This window comes from Sycon ciliatum, chromosome 4 (assembly GCF_964019385.1).
Source record: "Sycon ciliatum chromosome 4, ocSycCili1.1, whole genome shotgun sequence".
NCBI lineage: Eukaryota > Metazoa > Porifera > Calcarea > Leucosolenida > Sycettidae > Sycon > Sycon ciliatum.
This window is the reverse complement of record NC_088646.1, coordinates 39423855-39443483: the sequence shown is the minus strand read 5'-3', so window position 1 is coordinate 39443483 and position 19629 is coordinate 39423855. Positions and strand designations below refer to the sequence as shown.

The window sequence follows — 19629 nt, the reverse complement described above, 5'->3', positions numbered from 1 at the left end:
ACACATACACCAGCCCTTAATTGTAATTATGACGTCTGACATCAGGCTCTACCAGACTAGAAACAGATACTAGTACGACAACATGCGAACACAGTAAGCGAATCGAATTTCAAGTTCTATTAATGTCTGTGTGTTACTGTGTCTCTGTGTGTACGTGTCCGCGTATGTGAATGTGCCCCTGTGTAAATGTGCCCCTGTGTGAATGTGCCCCTGTGTGAATGTGCCCCTGTGTGAATGTGCCCCTGTGTAAATGTGCCCTTTGTGTGAATGTGCCCCTGTGTAAATGTGCCCTTTGTGTGAATGTGCCCCTGTGTAAATGTGCCCCTGTGTAAATGTGCCCCTGTGTGAATGTGCCCCTGTGTAAATGTGCCCCTGTTTAAATGTGCCCCTGTGTAAATGTGCCCCTGTGTAAATGTGCCCCTGTGTAAATGTGCCCCTGTGTGAATGTGCCCCTGTGTGAATGTGCCCCTGTGTAAATGTGCCCCTGAATTATCACCCACTACCTACCCCACCCCTCCCTCCCTTCCACCCTCCCCCCCCCCCCCTCTCTCTCCCATCACCCTGCCCCCCCCCCTCCCTTCACCTCCCCGCACCACACAATAATTCAGAAGAGGTCAGTGGTCATTTGTGGGTGAGGCTGATTTCAGGTCCACTGGTCAGTGTAGGGCAATTTCACTCGATAATCTTTGCTATCATATTGGAATCCATAGTTCAACAATAATGACAACTTGCTGTAGCCGTCGGCATCCGTTTATTCAATGCACTCGGGCATCTGTGTGCACGCATGCACGTGTGTGTGTGTGTGTGTATGTGTGTTTGTGTGTGTACGCGTACATGTGTGTGTTTGTGTGTGTACGCGTGCATGTGTGCACGTTTTGTGTGTTTTATAGTGTGCTACGTGCGTTAGTTTCAGGTTTCACATCAAGTTCATTTCATTGCCCACATTAAGTTACATTAAGTGTATCGTATACAGTTAACCCTGCCTGGGGATGAGGTCAGTGCAGTTGCATTCCAGCATATTGTATACCCTGATGTCACCCATTCATTCACTACAATCTTGTCCTTGCCCGGTTTACTGCAGTATGGTGAACACATTGGTGCGCCTATATTTCCAAGTCCATCTATGACGTTAGTTTCGAGATTCGGGGGGGGGGGAGGGGATGGGGGCGGGGGGGGGGGGGGGGGATGGGGGCGGGGGCGGGGTGTTTGCTTTTAAGTACATTTAACCCTTTCACTGCCGCTGTCGACTGCAGTCGACAGCGCATTCATGCACTCCGAGTGCCATTGTCGACTTGTGTCGACGAGTAAACATGCAGTCCCCAGTGCTGTTGTCGACTTCTGTCGACAGGCAGACCTCACCCAGTTTGTGCCTCTATTTTTCGAATATTGGAGATGTTTAGCTGTGGTAGACGGCCACTGGGCCCTGGAAGATGTCCATACCCATCGAAATACGCTTCCAGAAGTATGGGTTGCCATTTGAAAAAAATCGAAGCAGCGTCGTTGAAAATGCGCATCCGATTTTTAGCCGATCGGCGAGGAAGAAACCGGTTCTCACGCACTTCCACCTCGCTGAGTCGGTGCGAGTATTTTCCTCTTTCCCGTCAACTTTCATTGCACGGAGCATGGAATTTGGTTCAGACTTGATGCCTAGCTATTACCCAAGACTCCAGGCGGCTATCCGTTGCGATAGGCGGTTGGAGTCACGGGTAGAGACAACCAGACGATAGATTCCTCGCGGACGCATTCACTGCAAACTTGACGGAAACAGCGCTGGCGGCGGTCACTGGGTCCAGAACTAAAATTTTCTAAGAACTACCATGTTACAATGGCGACCAGCATGGTCAAGAGACACTACAGGTATGTCAGCTACAACATAATTATATTCTTTCTACAACGACACCTACCTGTGGCTCAATACCTGACGATCTACTGCAAGCTGATGCGAAAGTGAATTACACCCGCGAACGCCGCGCTTGTCAACGGAACAGGGAAGCGCTTCACTCTCCGAAGTTGAAAAGTATTTGGACTGCTGCTAATTGGGAGAACAAACGACCACCATGGCGGCAGAACGTTCCACAGCCGTTCACCGACACGATCTGCTTCACCAAACGACTTACGAACGTTTCGTTCTCCGAGTTTTCTGGTGGCAGCAACAAGAAACAAGAATTTCGTCCGCAACGACAGGACGAAAGTCTCTCGCAACTGAAGTCCTGTTGTCACGAAGATAGAGAAGATTCCGCAAGCCATCTCTTCTGCTTCCAGTGTTGTAGCTCTCCTGTCCACTGGCATATCTTTCAATCCCTGCGAACGAAAAAAAGGATCTGCTTCTCTCTCCAAAACAACGACTACTAGTAACTAACTTTACTTTGCGAGTGTCCGGGCCGATCGTGTACATAGTGTATGTAGCGCATGCGGCGCACGGTGCACTTTCGCATGACATGACACGCATTTTTGCACAGCGGCTGGCGCTAGATCGCGCAGCACATTTGTCCTTCGGATTTTGCGATTTTTTTCGACGGCAATGGCTTCCTTTGTGAGTTGTCTACCTACGATGTATACTTTGGAAAGCGATATTCCGTACAGAAAGTACCAAAAAATCCAGGAAAAGTGGGCCTTTCGATTTTTCGAGCTGGAGGTAAAAAGTGCCTGGCAGGGAGGGGGTGTACAGCTCAGCTGACAGCCTGGCAGGGAGCGCCTTGTCACCTTGAGTGGTCAGCTGGCAGTGAAAGAGTTAACGTCCCACTGCACGCACAGACATTGAAGACAAGGTTTGGGCTAGACTGGAACTCACGCGGGGGAAATGGGGTTAGGCTTACACCCAGGCCACCACATGGTAGGACGAATGTGGAGGGGGCCGCTAACAAGGTTAGGCTTACACCGCACTTCCACATGGTAGGACAGATGTGGAAGTAGGCTGCTAACGGGGTTACGCTTACACCCGGACATCTGCATGGTAGGACGAATGCAGAGGGGCTGGTAACCTGGAGTTGGGTGTCAGCTCAAAGGCTTACGGGGTGCTTTGCAGCCACCCACTCCATGTGAATGCCACCCTTTCCGTGAGTTCCTTATTTCTTTGTGACTCGGATAGTATGTAGTAATGAGTACTGTGATACTAGTACCACGCCAAATTGGGTGGGTTGGGATGGGGACAATTTGGCAAAGAGCTAGTGTTGGAGCAAACAGCAAGTGAGAGTGGTAAGCAACAACATGAACAAAGAACACGAGTGCATGCACATATGGGGTCAGATGCGCTGGTAGGTTCAGCTGCCGACAGAGCTAGAGGGGAACACGCTCCCTCGTGGCGCGAACCGCGAACCGTGCCCGTGTCACGTGCACAGCGGTGTGCGTGGGCAGCTCAACGGCAGTGCTACGGGTAGATGTGGAATGCAGTGTGAAGTAGCGGCATCGCTACGGGTAAATAGGGAGTACTATGTGCAGTAAACGCAGGTGGGCACGCGCTGACAGAGCGTTACATGCGCGTATAAACTGAGATGTAGCCCAATATCTACGTTGTACATGTGGTTGGATTGTCTCTCGCAAGACTCCTTCTGGTCCTTTCCCCTCATCCCCTCCCCCCCCCCCCTCCCCGGTATGGGGAGACCCGTATGGCCAGTTTCTGGCAGTGGGAAGGCGCAAAAATGCAGGGAGTAACTATGTGTCTGTATGTGTGTGTGCGTGCGTGAGTGAGTACGTGTGTGCGTGCGTGAGTGAGTACGTGTGTGCGTGCGTGAGTGAGTACGTGTGTGCGTGCGTGCGTGAGTATGTGCGTGCGTGGTGTCCGCACGCCGTGTGTGTATGTACACGTGTACTGCGTATCTGCAGCTTCAACTGGTATAGGATCTGGTGCTGTGGCTGGCATTGTGGTGGCAATGCTGCTGTTGCTTGTGGCCATCCTGGCTGCGGCACTCTTGGTCAAATACTATCTGTAAGCCAGTGATTAAACCCTGTAGACCTGCACCGGTTTTTATGCTTACTCTGTGTGTGTGTGTGTGTGTGTGTGTGTGTGTGTGTGTGTGTGTGAGTGAGTGAGTGAGTGTGTGCCTGTGTCTGCTCATTCGTCTGCCTATCTGCTTGTCTGCCCACGCACTCTCTTCATCTGTCCGTGTGTTTGTCTGTATGCCTGTCCTCTCCTTTGTGTTGTACTCGAATTACTGCTCCGAGGTTCTCTCTCCATCCTCTCTCTCTCTCTCTCTCTCTCCTGATGCTAGTGTGCATATCCTGATGATAAAAATAGTTTTGAAGTATGAACAATAGGTCTTTTGAACTCGGATGTTCAGCCAAAGTAATCATGGATAAAAAGAAGCTCAGATCTTTTGTTGGACGAAAACAAACCAGTACATGAAACACAGAAGCCACTGGAAGTTTCGACGAGACCTTTCGTACCATTACTCTTCAGTCCATACAATGCTGATCAGAGCAGCGCGAAAAATATCCTTATATCTAGCTGTTTGGGCGGTCAGAGCAGTGACAAAAATAGCACCTAAGAGAGTCTGAGTGGCGCCAACTGCATACTGAAACCATCGATACAGATCAGTACAGCTCCTGCACCTTGCTGTGCTGGAGGCGGTGTGTATTGCCAAGCTGAAACATGAACTGTGTGTGTGCAGAAGAAGTATGTGCGAAAGTTGTCACTGTTCTGACATTGTAATACCGTAGTCCCCACTGCTGTTTGATACTGTGCTCTATATTGAATGCTTCACTATGTAGTAGGTGCCGTTTACTCTCTCTCTCTCTCTTAGGTGCCACTGTGTCACTGCTTTGACCACCCTAAAGGCTAGATATCAGGACTTGTTTGCTGTTACAGCACTCATAGCAGCATAGTAACGACTTTGTAGAGTAATAGTACGACAGGTCTTGTCAAACTTCCAGTGGCTTCTGTGCTTCATGTGTTAGTATGAACAATGTATTGCATACAGTGCATTTCAAAACTATAGACGCGTAGGGTTTTTGAAATATTTCAAATTTGGCTGGAACTTTTTGAGAATAGTTTTCGGAATATTGCTCAGGATCGCTCCACAATTACTCTCATATAGTTTCTTAAGGATTGGATAACAGACGCCCAATTTGGAAAAATTTATGCACAAAGTGATCACAGATTTTATGTGGTATAGATGCTGGCATAACGGTTTTTGCCCAGGTACGCGTCTATAGTTTTGAAATGCAGGACTGTAGGTATACTTGTATTGTGCAGCATCTCATTCCTGTGTTCTGCTTGTCTGGTAGATCCTCAAAGCGAGAGGCACACATCAGAGACGGAACTGGCGCTAGTGTAATCTCCATGGGGGTAGGTTGTTAGAGTGCTCAGTGTGACTGCATACTTGTACAGCCAACATATACATGGGGGTAGGTTGTTAGAGTGCTCAGTGTGCCGTGGACTGCATGAACTGCATGCTTGTACAGTGTACAGATACATGTACATGGTATTCGTGGTATTCGTGGGTAAAATCTGGACACGCACATGTGTGAGCTGTACTGTGTACATGCCTGTATGAACAGCTGCACTATGTACTATGTTGGGCAACGACAATGCATGCATTCATACACAATTACACATATACACACATGCATACATTCATTCATACATGCCAGGACATGCATACATACCCGGATACATACAGCATGAGCAGATGTGTAGATATTCTTGATTAATGTTGTGTGAATTTGTTTGTACCTACAAGTACGCTCCTCCCTTAGCTATAGGCTTGAAGTCCACAGCATCATCGCAAGCATCCACATCCGGTGTGTTCACAGAGATACATCGCTAATTTATCCCTCTTCATTCTGTCTGTGTGTGTGTGTGTGTATGTGTATGTCTGTGTGCTTATGTGTATGTGTGTATGTGTGTGTGTGTGTGTGTGTGTGTGTGTGTGTATGTGTGTGTGTGTGTGTGTGTGTGTATGTGTGTATGTGTGTGTGTATGTGTGTGTATGTGTGTATGTGTGTGTGTGTGTGTGTGCGTGCGTGTGTGCGTGTGTGTGTGTGTGCGTGCGTGTGCGTGCGTGCGTGCGTGTGTGCGTGCGTGCATGCATGTGCACGTGTGTGTGTGTGTGTGTGTGTGTGTGTGTGTGTGTGTGTGTGCGCGTGCGTGCACGCGTGTGCATGTGTGTGTGTGTGTGTGCGCGTGCGCGCATACGTGTGTGTTTGTGTGCATCCCACAGTCCAAACGGGTGAACAACGTCTCGCTGCGGCGGGACAGCAAGACAGGTGAGAATGCCCGAAGAAGAGCATTGTGCAAGGATGACTGTAACCGTACTTGTAGTAGTGCTAACATTTGATTGTTACCCGTCTGCTGCTCTTGCTTCTTTGCTCTTGCTGCAGACTTGCGCAATTCATACAATGAAACGACAATCGTTATCGGGCTGGCCGGGGAATTGCATTTCCATGTATTCCAGATCAGGGATGTAGGGGTGGATGTCAACCACAGCTGAAAGGCATTTAACCCTTTGCCGGTCTAACTCAATGTATGTGAGGGGTGGTCACGCAAATACATGTACACACAACCAGCAATAACTCAAGAACCATGTGATGTAGGTATGGTTAAACCATATATTTTCAAAATCGGTATGCCAGAAAATTCAAATATGACTAGGTCCAGGCAAGGATAGGGCCCATGGTAGCCCTTCAAGTTGAGAGAAAATACAATTGCGAATGAAATACACGAATATCACAGCACGAAGGGCATACCAAGTTCGTGATGGAGCTGAAGTCGTACGATAAACAATCAGGTAAGGGCTACGTCTTTACAAGAAATGTAGGCTCTCTACAATACCGCCATTGAACAGAACACCTCGCCATCGGCGATACGCCAGCAGCAGCAATTCCCATTCCACGATATCGCAGTTTCGGTTTGTTCATCTTAGCGCTGCTCGCGTCACATTCACTCTCGCTCAGATGAGTACTCAGGCGCGAGCTTACGCATGCCGTGATTCTCACGGCCAGGCGAATCAGCTGATCGCACCTGACGAGTCCTTGTGACAGTCGCTGTCGCCGTGTCGGCAGCAAGAAGGCTTCCTCTCTGTTTGTAGAATTTTGTTTCTTCATTCGTGGACGATATATTTTTGAACTAGCAGGACTCAACGGAGCTCTTTTTCTCAACACACTACACTGCAAAACCTCCCGGGACATCCAGCCTGGACTGGTGATGTTACTGCTCTCAGAACGCTTGTCAAACACGGCCCCAAGAGATGCACTCGCATTCTTGAAATGCGCGCATGGCGGATGGTCGTCTTTTCCAATTTCAACAAACTTCAGTCAATCGATACGGCAAAAATTTGTATGGTAAGCATGGTTGTTTTGCACATCGTCAGAAAGCCTTGGACCTCAGCTACGCGTAGAGCGCCATTTTAGCTGTCTCCTAGCAACAAAACCCCAACAAAATGAGGGCCAAACGTACCGATACTATAGTATCGGTACGCTTATGGTAGACCGGTAAAGGGTTAAGAAAAAAGAAAGAGCAGAGAGTGACTGGACCATTCCATAGGGAGACAGACCATTACTACGTGCAGGAAGACACAGGGAGACAGAAGGAGTAGTGCATGTAGTATTTCCATGCTGATAAGTGTTGCAAAAGGAAGCTGCCTGGCGACATTCAGGTGGAAGAGAGTTCCATCTTGTGAGAGCGGGACTGTGACGATGACACCTTCCATTGGTGCCACTTGCACACAGCCTTGCTCTGAGAGTGACATGTTTTCTTCGCAAAGAAAGTGGTGTCATGTTTGTCTGCTGCTGTTTGCTGCTGCTGTTTGTTGCTGTTGTTTGTTGTTTGTGCAGTGGAACCGGACTATATCTCTCCCAGCCCTATTGGAGTTGATGAGTTTGCAAGCCACGTGCAGATGCTGCACGCCAACGACAATTATCACTTCTCACAAGAATACGATGTACGGTGGGCTGCTGGCAGCGCTGTCTGTCAAACTATAGTAGAGTGCAGAGTGACTCGTGCATGCGCCGCGGTGAATGGAGTTGCTTGGCTTGCACTGTGGCAGGTGCATGCGGAAATCGAGAACAAGAAAGTTAGGATTGTGCATAGCTTGTGTTCTGGGTTTGACAGCCCGTGCAGTACAATCGCTGGAATGTGCTGTTTGGGTCACTGAGTTTGATATGCATTGTACGGCGACTTTCCATGGGTACTGCAGCTGCTGTATTCACTTTGTTGTGATGAACTCTAGTGGAGCATGGTTCTGTGTGTGACTGCTGTGGTGTGACTGCTTTGTTACTGTTGTATCACTGTTGTGTAATTGCTGTATGACCATGTGCTGTGCTACGCTTGTCTCTGGCAGGTGATCACAGCCAAGTCACCACAGCCGCCGTATGAAGTGTGCGGGGCACCAGAAAACCGCAACAAGAATCGCTATGCAAACATTCTGTGCTGTAAGTAGATGGATGATTGTAGTCATAGATAAATACTTCCGGGAGAAGTAGATGGGTGAATGAAGAGAGACTTAGAGAACATGCGCGTGTGTGTGTGTATGTGTATGTGTGTGTATGTGTGTGTATGTATGTATGTGTGTGTGTGCACATGCGTGTAAGCGTGCGTGTAAGCGTACGTGCATAGTTCATATTGCCAGTGACTGTAGTGAGGTAGTCACAGTGCCCTTTGTGTTAAACATCTCCAGCTGTCTGAATGGCAATAGTGAGTGAACATCTCCAGCTGTCTGAATGGCAATAGTGAGTGAACATCTCCAGCTGTCTGAATGGCAATAGTGAGTGAACATCTCCAGCTGTCTGAATGGCAATAGTGAGTGAACATCTCCAGCTGTCTGAATGGCAATAGTGAGTGAACATCTCCAGCTGTCTGAATGGCAATAGTGAGTGAACATCTCCAGCTGTCTGAATGGCAATAGTGAGTGAACATCTCCAGCTGTCTGAATGGCAATAGTGAGTGAACATCTCCAGCTGTCTGAATGGCAATAGTGAGTGAACATCTCCAGCTGTCTGAATGGCAATAGTGAGTGAACATCTCCAGCTGTCTGAATGGCAATAGTGAGTGAACATCTCCAGCTGTCTGAATGGCAATAGTGAGTGAACATCTCCAGCTGTCTGAATGGCAATAGTGAGTGAACATCTCCAGCTGTCTGAATGGCAATAGTGAGTGAACATCTCCAGCTGTCTGAATGGCAATAGTGAGTGAACATCTCCAGCTGTCTGAATGGCAATAGTGAGTGAACATCTCCAGCTGTCTGAATGGCAATAGTGAGCCATGTGCCCCATAATCTGATGAACAACTTGTACTTCAAAGTTGCGATTGCTTTCACGGTACGATGTGCTTGTGCTGGTGTTGGTGGCTGTGAATTGAGGCATCATGGGGCTATCTTGTGCTTGTTTGGGTAACTTTGCTGTGAAATCTCAAGCAAGCATTACTGCTGCTGGTCTTGTTGCCTTGGTCCACAGATGACCATTCCAGAGTGATTCTCTCACAGATGGCGGAGGATGAAACGGACACATCCTACGTCAATGCAAACTATATCGACGTAAGTTCCCGGCGCCTGTGTGCATGCGTGCGTGCGTGTGCATGTGTGTGTGTGTGTGTGTGTGTGTGTGTGTGTGTGTGTGTGTGCACGCCTTTGTGTTCGCGCCTTATTTTCTTCTCCTTCTTCATTCTCGCCTCGTCCTTCTGTTGCTTGCGTGCAGCACCCGATACTCCTTCTGCAACTGTATTGGACGTGTATCCTTGTTTCTGTTATGGTCCTGGCTACCAGGCTGCAATGCTTACCATAACCTGCTAAGACCATTGTCTCTCTGTGGTCGTGTCATTGGCTCTCTGTGGTTGTGTCATTGTTTCTGCTATACAGGGCTACAAGGATGAAAAGGCCTACATTGCAACACAGGGTAAGCATTTTTTTTATTATGGCTACACTCATAGCCTGGCCTGGTGCTGGACACCTCCCGAGTGGGTGTAGTCCTGGTTCAGTCCCTGGACCTTGTGTGGTCCTGGTGCGGTCCTGGTCCTAGTCTCTGGCCTAGTCCCGGGTGCAGTCACTGGCTTGGTCCCTGGCTTAGACCCTGGTGTAGTCCCTGGCTTTGGCCCTGGTGTAGTCCTGGCTTTGGCCCTGGTGTAGTCCCTGGCCTAGTTCCGAGTGCAGTCACTGGCTTAGACCCTCGTGTAATCCCTGGCTTTGTCCCTGGCTTATTCCCTGGCTTATTCCCTGGTGTATTCCCTGGCGTATTCCCTGGCTTATTCCCTGGCGTATTCCCTGGCGTATTCCCTGGCGTATTCCCTGTTTTGGCCCCGGTTGTAGTCCCTGGCTCAGTAACATGTTATCATGATACTGTATGAAAGGGTGAGTGGAGTCACTGAACTGATTTTTGTGAATTGACGTGTGTGTCGAATCTGCCAGGCCCTGTACCGGACTCCATCGAGGATTTCTGGCGTATGGTCTGGGAAGAGGACGTGCATGTCATTGTCATGCTGACCAACTTGGAAGAGCGTGGACGAGTGAGTTATACGTGCACGTGCGTACGTGCGTGCACACACGTGTGCATGCGTGATCACTGCTGTACTTACTCATTACAGTATGAATGGAGTGACTTTGAGTCTTAGTCTAAACCTTCGCATAACATGCTTTCATGAACAAAGTACTACACTCATGTAGCAATGTTGCATTGACTAAACATTGACTAAACATTGACTAAACATTGACTAAACATTGACTAAACATTGACTAAACATTGACTAAACATTGACTAAACATTGACTAAACATTGACTAAACATTGACTAAACATTGACTAAACATTGACTAAACATTGACTAAACATTGACTAAACATTGACTAAACATTGACTAAACATTGACTAAACATTGACTAAACATTGACTAAACATTGACTAAACATTGACTAAACATTGACTAAACATTGACTAAACATTGACTAAACATTGACTAAACATTGACTAAACATTGACTAAACATTGACTAAACATTGACTAAACATTGACTAAACATTGACTAAACATGCGGGTGGGGAAAGTGAGGAACAGCATGCTGCTAGTACGGCATGCACTGTGTTGCGAGAACATGTATGGCCATATAGTATCCAATGTCATGTACATGTGCATTGTATACTGACTGGTACCGTGCTGTCTGTGTTCTCCTGTCTGCGTCAGCTCAAGTGCAATGAGTACTGGCCGAACGCAGGATCTGAGAAGTACGGGCAGTTCAACGTCCACCATGTCGACACGACGGCTCTCTCCGACTCGGTGGAGAGGACGTTCTCACTGGAGAAAGTAAGAGGGATGATCTGACAGAGACTGTGTGATGTTGTTATGCTGCTAAGTAGGATATCCACTACGCTGTGTGTCTCGCTCCCTCCCCTAGTGGTCGAGCAATATCGCTTTCATCCTGCAAGCAATGGAAACTATAAGGCCAGTATCGCTCGGGGATTCCCTGAAGAGTATACCAGTACCTACCAACAAGGAGTATACAATAAAGCTACTAAGCAGAGTCGAGGACGTTGTGAAAAACATGCAGTGGAAGGCACTCTTCACCCTAAAGGCGCCAATTCTATCTCCTCTGCTTGCCTTTGTCTACCTGCGCTTCTTCTAATCTCCTTATGTTGTCTGACGATTGTTTTTTTACCATGAAACTCTGAGTAACAACGAAACAGCCCAATTTTGCTTCCATTTGTGTTCCTCTTGCGTAGTTGCACGACGTAGTCGTAATACTATTTGGGCCAGTGCATGCGAAAACGTGTCTTCGGGGGAAACCGATTTCTTTCAGAATTTTGAGAAAATCGCTCGGAAAGAAGAGTTATTTTTTTTGTGGCTCGACCGCGGATCTTGTCTCCTCGATCTGAAGACGACAAGAGAAGCGACCGACAAGCGATCATCATGGACGTGGCGGCGCAGGAGGAGTAGGAATTAGCACTTGAGGAAGGGCCTCTGAGTAGACACACTCGTGGCAGACGCCGAGCAGCACGCCGGTTGAGCTGTACCGCTCGCGTGATTATCGTCGGCGCGTCCGAAGAGATCGGCAAGGTTTATTATCGAGGAGGAAGACACAATTTATTTGGCGAGTCGTGAGTCGGAGCAGTCGGCAACTAGCAGCTGTTCTGCTCACAGTGACTCTGACGAAGACCCAGCTAAGCGTCCGGGAGTGAAAGACTCCTGTGTTGAGGTCACGGGAAGGCGAGTCGAGAGCGGATGAATTAGGCGGAGATTCTGTTGCCTCTGCAAGCGACGATGAGCAGGACGCGCTTCAGAGCATTGCCGCTGTGGACTGACTGATTCATGAAGGCTGTGGCTGCGTTCGGAACTACCATTTCAGCAGCTTCACGTCGAGCACAATCCTCCATTACGACGACTAAATCTCGGCGATGAAATCGAAGGACCTCGGCATTTTTTATATTTGTGCGCTGGCTGCGCTGCACGCGTGACGATCCTGTCGACTGTCGTGCATCAGTCGACAGCTTCCGCAACGGAAAGGACGCGCATCACGTTTGGATAAACTGTGATGGGACACATCGTGTGTCGAACCGCGTTTATGCAGCTCCATGTGGTTGGCAGAACATGACTGTGTGCAAGTGGACAAGGAGAACATTAGCTGTGACCCTGGTGCACATGGAAAGCTGGCAATGTGCCTTGGAATATATTTACTGCAGAAGTGGGAGACAGAGCGCAGCAGTTTATTCTGAACAGACTGAACTACAGCTTAGTGTTCGGTCTCCCTTTGTCTGTTGCACCAAGAGGAAGAGGTGAGGAATCTCCCATGAAACTTACCTACATCCGTCGCCTACAAGTTTGTCCTTTCTGAACATGTCGAGCAGTCTGGTGAAGCGCAAACCCTGGGTTACCATATTTTGTTTGTATCTGTGGACTAGGAAGTGCAAGTCCATCGAGTTCATGACGCAACGGATGGATGTGTTCAACAAGTGTGCGCTGCTCCAGGACGATAGTTGTGCTCCTCGTGCAGAGGATGAAAAGAAGTCTGCAACGGAACCACTCCGTGACCATGTTGTCTTTGCACAAAAGGAACGCGAGTTCTTGTTAGGTCAACGCTGCAAGAATTTGCTGGACAATGTTGCCCGGTTTTGTCTGGATAACAAGGCAGCCTTCATTGAATGTCTTGGCCAATACTAAAGGCGTATACGCAAAACTGTTGCTGCTTTCGGCGACGCTGTAGATAATGCATTATACAAGGCATATTCCATGTTGGACAATGCCATAGAAATCATGGTCTCTATGTACTTTCAAATGTGATATCCAGCTTCATCTTCCACAGAGTTGTTCTCTAGACCCCAGTGATTGATTTTCAAGAAAGAAAAAAAATTCCAAAAATTTGCCCTTAGACACGGTATTGCATGCACTGGCCCATTTTATGGTGATGTGTTGCTTGTGAGATATGCGTTGGAGTGCTCTCTCTCTCTCTCTCTCTCTCTCTCTCTCTCTCTCTCTCTCTCTCTCTCTCTCCCTCCCTCCCTCCCTCCCTTCCTCCCTTCCTCTCTCTCTGTCTCTCTCTCTGTCTCTCTCTCTCTCTCTCTCTCTCTCTCTCTCTCTCTCTCTCTCTCTCTCTCTCTCTCTCTCTCTCTCTCTCTCTCTCTCTCTCGCTCTTTCTCTCTCTGATCTGTGATTCCGTATCATGGTTTGCTGTACTGTAGCGTGGTTCCAATCGTAGTCGTGAGGTGAGGCAGTTTCACTTCTCCAGCTGGCCTGATCACGGTGTTCCAGACCAGCCCACACCGCTGCTCAACTTCATGAAGCGTGTTCGTGCCAGCATGCCCCCAACGTCTGGACCAATGGTGGTGCATTGCAGGTAGGGTGTTACGTGTGTGTGTATGTGTGTGTGTGTGTGTACGTGTGTGTGTGTGTGTGTGCACATGTGTGTGTGTGTGTGTGTTTGTGTGTGTGTGTGTGTGTGTGTGTGTGTGTGTGTGTGTGTGTGTGTGTGTGTGTGTGTGTGTGTGTGTGTGTGTGTGTGTGTGTGTGTGTGTGTGTAAAAGTCACTCTTGAAAACGGTTAGTGGAGGGAAATTCATGGTGGTAAGTAAGTCTTCATCCCTCTGTACTACTGTAGGCTATTGCGTAGTGTTGACTGGTACAATGTCAGTATGTTGTGATGCATACTTGCTGTCAATGCTTTCTGTGATGGTCTTACCAATGTCTAACTAAGCAGCTACAGTGTATACGTGCTAATGTGCATACATAGACATGTACTGGTGTGTTTGTTTGTATGTGCAGCGCTGGAGTGGGTCGTACTGGAACCTACATAGTCATTGAGACACAACTGATGCGCATCAAGGCGGAGAAGACCATTGATGTGTTCAACTTCCTGCAGCATATCCGTACTCAGCGTAACTTCATGGTGCAAACCGAGGTAACCTTCACACTCTCCTGTCTTCAGGCTTGCATGTGCGTGTGTGTACGTATTGGGTAGGGTCGCCATGGACACAATATGGATTTCCCTGACGCTCACATGTTTCGAATGTCACTGAGTGCGTAGACGTAGAATAGCAGCCGCTGCTGCTGCTTTTCTAGCTGAACCTTTGCTGGTATATCATGTGGATAACTAAGTTCTTGCTTGATGTCTGCCTGCCTGCATGTCCGTCCGCCTGTTCGTCCGTCCGTCCGTCTGTTGCTATTATGTATCTGCCCATCCACCTGTCCACCCTCCTGTCTGCCCATCCACCTGTCCACCCTCCTGTCTGCCCATCCACCTGTCCACCCTCCTGTCTGCCCATCCATGTGTCCGTGTGTGCATCTTGCAGGTCCAGTATGTATTCGTCCACGACGCTATCTTGGAGGCAATCAGCACTCCCTGCACCGAGGTGAACATCACAAGTTTCCAGAAGCACTACGCTGAAGTGCTCAATGCCGACCAGCCTGCGGACGACGCATGGAACATGAAACGCGAGTTTGAGGTACTTCAGATGTTCACATTGCAGCTGTCAATGGCTAGTATCCTTATTGAGTACTGTTGGTCTGAAGTGGGCGCATACATGGTTGGACCAAGGCCCTGCGTATCTACAATCAATCTCTTGTGCATCTGAGCATCTCTAACAGAAGCCTGCAGGCACGGTTGTCAGTGACCTGTGTACATGCTGTTGTCAGTGACTACAGGTGACCGGCCGCTTCTGATATACATGTATAGGCAACATGTGATGTAACCAACCTGGTATAAAGAGAAGGTAGTTTTGGTAATGAGATTTCAAGTGTACTGTTGCACATGTATGCAAATACAACAAGCATAAATGCATGTGTATAATTGTGTTTGTGTGTGTGTGTGTGTGTGTCGCGCGTGTGTGTTGTCGTTGTGGTGCAGCATTTGAACGAGTCAACTCAATCCGACATGCTATGTAAAGCAGGTAATGAGACAGTCAACAGGAAGAAGAATAGAAGCCAGTCGCACGTACCAAGTAAGTCTTGAGGTCTTGTTGATACTTGTACTGGGCACACGTACCAAGTAAGTCTTGAGGTCTTGTTGATACTGTTGTACTGGGCGTCCCTTCCCAATCTGCACTTTACAGAATGACACTGTTGTTTTTGGTAGTGTGGCATACCATTGATCAACTAACTCTGTGCGGTGTGTGTGTGTGTGTGTGTGTGTGTGTGTGTGTGTGTGTGCGTGTGTGCGTGTGTGTGTGTGTGCATGTGTGGGTGTATGTGCATGTGCATGTGCGTGTGTGCACAGTCGAGTCCACGAGAGTCAAGCTGCGCGTCATCCCTGGTATTGTGGGATCGGACTACATCAATGCTAGTTATGTCAATGTAAGCCCACAACAACAAATATAAAATAATGGTTACATATTCCACAAAGCATAGAGATGCTGTCCTTATGTTCTTACTCCTACTTCTGTAGAATATTTTGCCACATACGTGTACAGTGTGCTCTGGGGGGGGGGGGGATAGGCACCTGAAAGCTGTGTTGTTGCATGAAAACAGCTTTGAAGTAGAGGCAGTCCTAATTGATATTTCCACTGGATTTATGTGCTCGCATTACCCTCTGTGTCTTGTTCATGGCGTAAGTAGACCATCCTACTATGCCCGCCCACCGGTCTTCGGTCTTTGGAAACTCTGTTGTGGGTCTGATCTACTCACCTCCCACCGCCTTAGGCTGAACCTGCCCCGTGTTCCTTTTTTCAAGGGTGGCGGTGTTCCTACGGATGTGGAATATTCATTCTGACTGGGTCTACCATGAGCAGTGACTGGTTTTGAGATACAGTATGAATATGTTAGATGAGATTATATTGACCTAGTCAAGGATCAAGATACAGCTCAGCTCAGGAGTACGAGTGTTACACATGTTGTGGACGTCACGACTACATGACTGTACAGTCGACAACGGGGCAGCAGAACTCACGCTGGCACAACGAATTCCTTCTTCATGCCCTAGCACCAACATTGCCTGCCCCCCCCCCCCCGGACTCCTGAGCGATGGTGATGTGGGTTCATTTCTGTCTACCTCTGCTAACTCGGCTACCTGCTATCTGCTATCTTCTATATCTCTTGTTTGTACCCAGGGTTATATAGACAAGAATGCATACATCGTAACACAGGCACCTATCAAGGACACCGTTAACGACTTCTGGAGAATGGTGTGGGAGCAGTGCTCACATAACATTGTTATGCTCACCAATCTGGAAGAGGGTGGTGAGGTGAGTGACTATAAACTATAATAATGCCGTGCATGTGGTTCATTGGCGTTTGACTTGCTGGTCATGGAATTCTGTCTTTCTAGTGGATTTGGTCTGACATTGTTTCCCTTTCTCCTTTTAATTCTGTTGTACTCACCCACTGGTACCTAATGCGTCCGCTACGACATGTTCTGTGCCTGCTACATGTAAATGATGGTGGTCGTGGTGTGTGTGTGTGTGTGTGTGTGTTTTCGCTTGCATGCGTGTTTGTGTCTATCTGTCTGTGCGTGTGCATGTTTGTGCGTGCTTGCGTGTGTGTGTGTGTGTGTGTGTGTGTGTGTGTGTGTGTGTGTGTGTGCGTGCGTGTGTGTGTGTGTGTGTGTGTGTGTGTGTGCGTGTGTGTGTGTACATGTACATACTCCATGTGGATCGTCGTAGGAGAAGTGCATATTGTACTGGCCGGACGAGGGCAAGCCAACACTGTACGGTGACTATCTGGTGTCTAAGGAATCCGAGTCACAGTACGGTGACATTGTGGTGCGCGAACTGCTCGTTACGTGCACAAAGGTAACATTCTCCTGTAGCTACACATGATGGAGCTTAGCAGACACTGTACTGTGTAATACTATCATGGTTCTTGCAAGTACTTTTGTAAACTTGAGTGAATTTATGTTCTTTTCCCCATTCTGAAGGGAAGGGGATGGGGGACAGGGGAAATTGTCTGTCGTATCCAAGTGTTACCATGCTGCATGCAACGTTAGTTCAGCAGGCAGTATAGCAGTATAGCCGCATGATTGCTTGATTTCAGGACCGCAGGATTGGGAGTAGGGTCTGTTCTATGCTGATATTGACCTGTGCTGACCCGTACCGTGCTGTCCTGTTCTATTGTACATTGTGCTGTGTGCTGCTGCAGCAAGAAGAGACGATCTCCAGACAGCTTCAGCACTTCCAGTGCACAGCATGGCCCAGCGGTGGGAAACCGTCGAGTGCTGCAGACATCATACAGATGCTCGGCCAGATCCAGAAAGTGCAGCAAGCAACAAGCAACCGCTCCATAGTCCTACACTGCAGGTACAAAATACTTGCTTTGCGCACACCGTTCATCTGTGTCATCAGTTTCTCATTGTCATGTTTACTTGGTTTGTGCCCACCATCCATGCCCACCATCCATGCCCACCATCCATGCCCACCATCCATGTCTTCAGTTTCTGTTCACCATGTTTTTACCAGCTTTTCAGTGTTGACCACCAGTGACTGTGTACTGACTATATAGAGCTGCTTGTGGAGTCTTCGAACCATTCTTTTTCTCAAAGCCTCTTGTCCTAATGTGCCAGAGAATGTTTCAACTGCTTACGCTGTGTGGCATTTATCGCGACGAGAACTAGTATCTAGGATGTATTCTAAGATATTTGCAATCTCCTTGTGTATTGTGTTCTCATTGCCACTGCGGCCATTGTTGTTGCTCTCGGTGACTGTAGTTCTGGCACCGGACGAACTGGCGTCTTCTGCGCACTGAGCATCTGCTTGGAGCGTGTCAAGTCCGACGGCGTTCTGGATGTCTATCAGACAGTCAAGTCGATCCGAGGACAGCGCCCAGGCCTTGTCGCTACCCTGGTATGGTCATGATGTGTTTAATGTGGCTGCAGTGGCGTCTGCAAGTCTGTTGAAAAAGATGTCAAGCTGCATCATGAATATTCCAGAATTCACCCCTCATGTGATGCACATATTGCCTGTCGGCATTGCACGATAACAAGGCTTTCTATCTCTCAGAGAATTGATCTGTGTGAAGCTACTCAGAGTCTCTTACATGCACTGTTCAAGATGTTTGGTAGCATTTCAATAGGGCAAGCAAAGCCAAGAAATGGTTTCCTAGTTCAGGTCGTTATGGTCTCTACAATGGTCTTCTACTCTTCATTTCTGTCTTGTGTACGTACATGCATGTGTGTGTATAATTGTGTGTGTTTGTGTGTTTGTTTGTATGTGTGCGTGCGTGTTTTTATTCATGTCCATTATCATCGTGTCTTTCTTGTCCGCGACCTGCTGGTTCAGGACCAGTACCGCTTCATCTATGAATCAATCCTGCAATACCTGGACTCCTTTGAGATGTACTCAAATTTCAAGTGAACCTCCCCACCACCGAATGTGTACGTATATATATAATTATATCACACACAGAGTACAACTAATTAGCACCCCTAATACAGTCATCTTCACACGCCGCCTAATAAATACAGTCTTGGGCATTTCACCACCGCCATCCGCCATCCGTTGTCCGCTGGCGATTGTCTTCTTGCTGGCAATGCAATGCCTCGTTACGCTGGACAGTGTATCTGCCTGTGCCATTCATCGATCCTGCTGTCTAATACGTAATCTGTACAATTTGTGATACCTAGCAGCTGTGAAAGTAGTCGACTGCTTGAACCATGGAGAGTGTGTTTAGCCTGTATAGCAATGCGTAATGACAGGGTGAGCTCGGCAACCCTCCGAGGCAAGGCTGTCTTTTCCCCTCATCCGTTTTCACGCTTTTCTTGCCGCCTTCCTTGCCGCCTTCTTCAGACCTATTGAGCGCCTTTTCGCAATTGGAATACTCAAAAATCAATCATGATCATTTTTCCCTCACAATTTACGAAATGAGATAATTTTAGGGGAGTTGCCATTGCTGACCGTTTTTGTTCCGGTTCCGTTTTTTATTACGCCTCATTTATATCGGATTTGATCTGGAATTAGACTAACAATTTTCTGTGGATGCAATAAGTCCACCTGCCGTTGTTGTCCCTCCATTTTCTATTTATAAAATGAGGTAGCTTTTTTTGCTGTTGTCTGTTATATTGACTTCAACACACTTCAAATGATTCTCGTTCACACCAGCCCTTTTAAAATACCGCTGGCTATCTCACTTCTCACGTTGCTAGCTTTGTTGATGGAGCAAAGAAAGGGAGGCGAGGGCAGGGAAGGTTCACTGCAATAATGATGGTATGACTGCACTAGCTACAACTACAAGTACACGCAAGTACAAAGTGAGTTAAAACAGTCCCTGATCACAACACTAACTACTGCGCCGTCACC

At 48.0% G+C, this 19629-nt stretch overlaps 1 protein-coding gene across 1 annotated transcript; it reads left to right on the top strand.

Moving 5' to 3' along the window:
• Positions 1 to 3733: 3733 nt before the first annotated feature.
• On the top strand, positions 3734 to 19459 carry LOC135816108 (receptor-type tyrosine-protein phosphatase alpha-like). The gene is made up of 19 exons (XM_065329479.1): positions 3734 to 3925; positions 5224 to 5284; positions 6159 to 6204; positions 7771 to 7877; positions 8277 to 8367; positions 9388 to 9467; positions 9789 to 9825; positions 10335 to 10432; positions 11103 to 11222; positions 13592 to 13746; positions 14171 to 14306; positions 14698 to 14850; positions 15252 to 15345; positions 15621 to 15697; positions 16450 to 16584; positions 17002 to 17130; positions 17477 to 17634; positions 18042 to 18177; positions 18613 to 19459. Exons 1-19 carry the CDS (start codon positions 3762 to 3764, stop codon positions 18685 to 18687), a joined length of 2052 nt encoding a protein of 683 aa, XP_065185551.1. The 5' UTR covers positions 3734 to 3761; the 3' UTR covers positions 18688 to 19459.
• Positions 19460 to 19629: the final 170 nt, after the last annotated feature.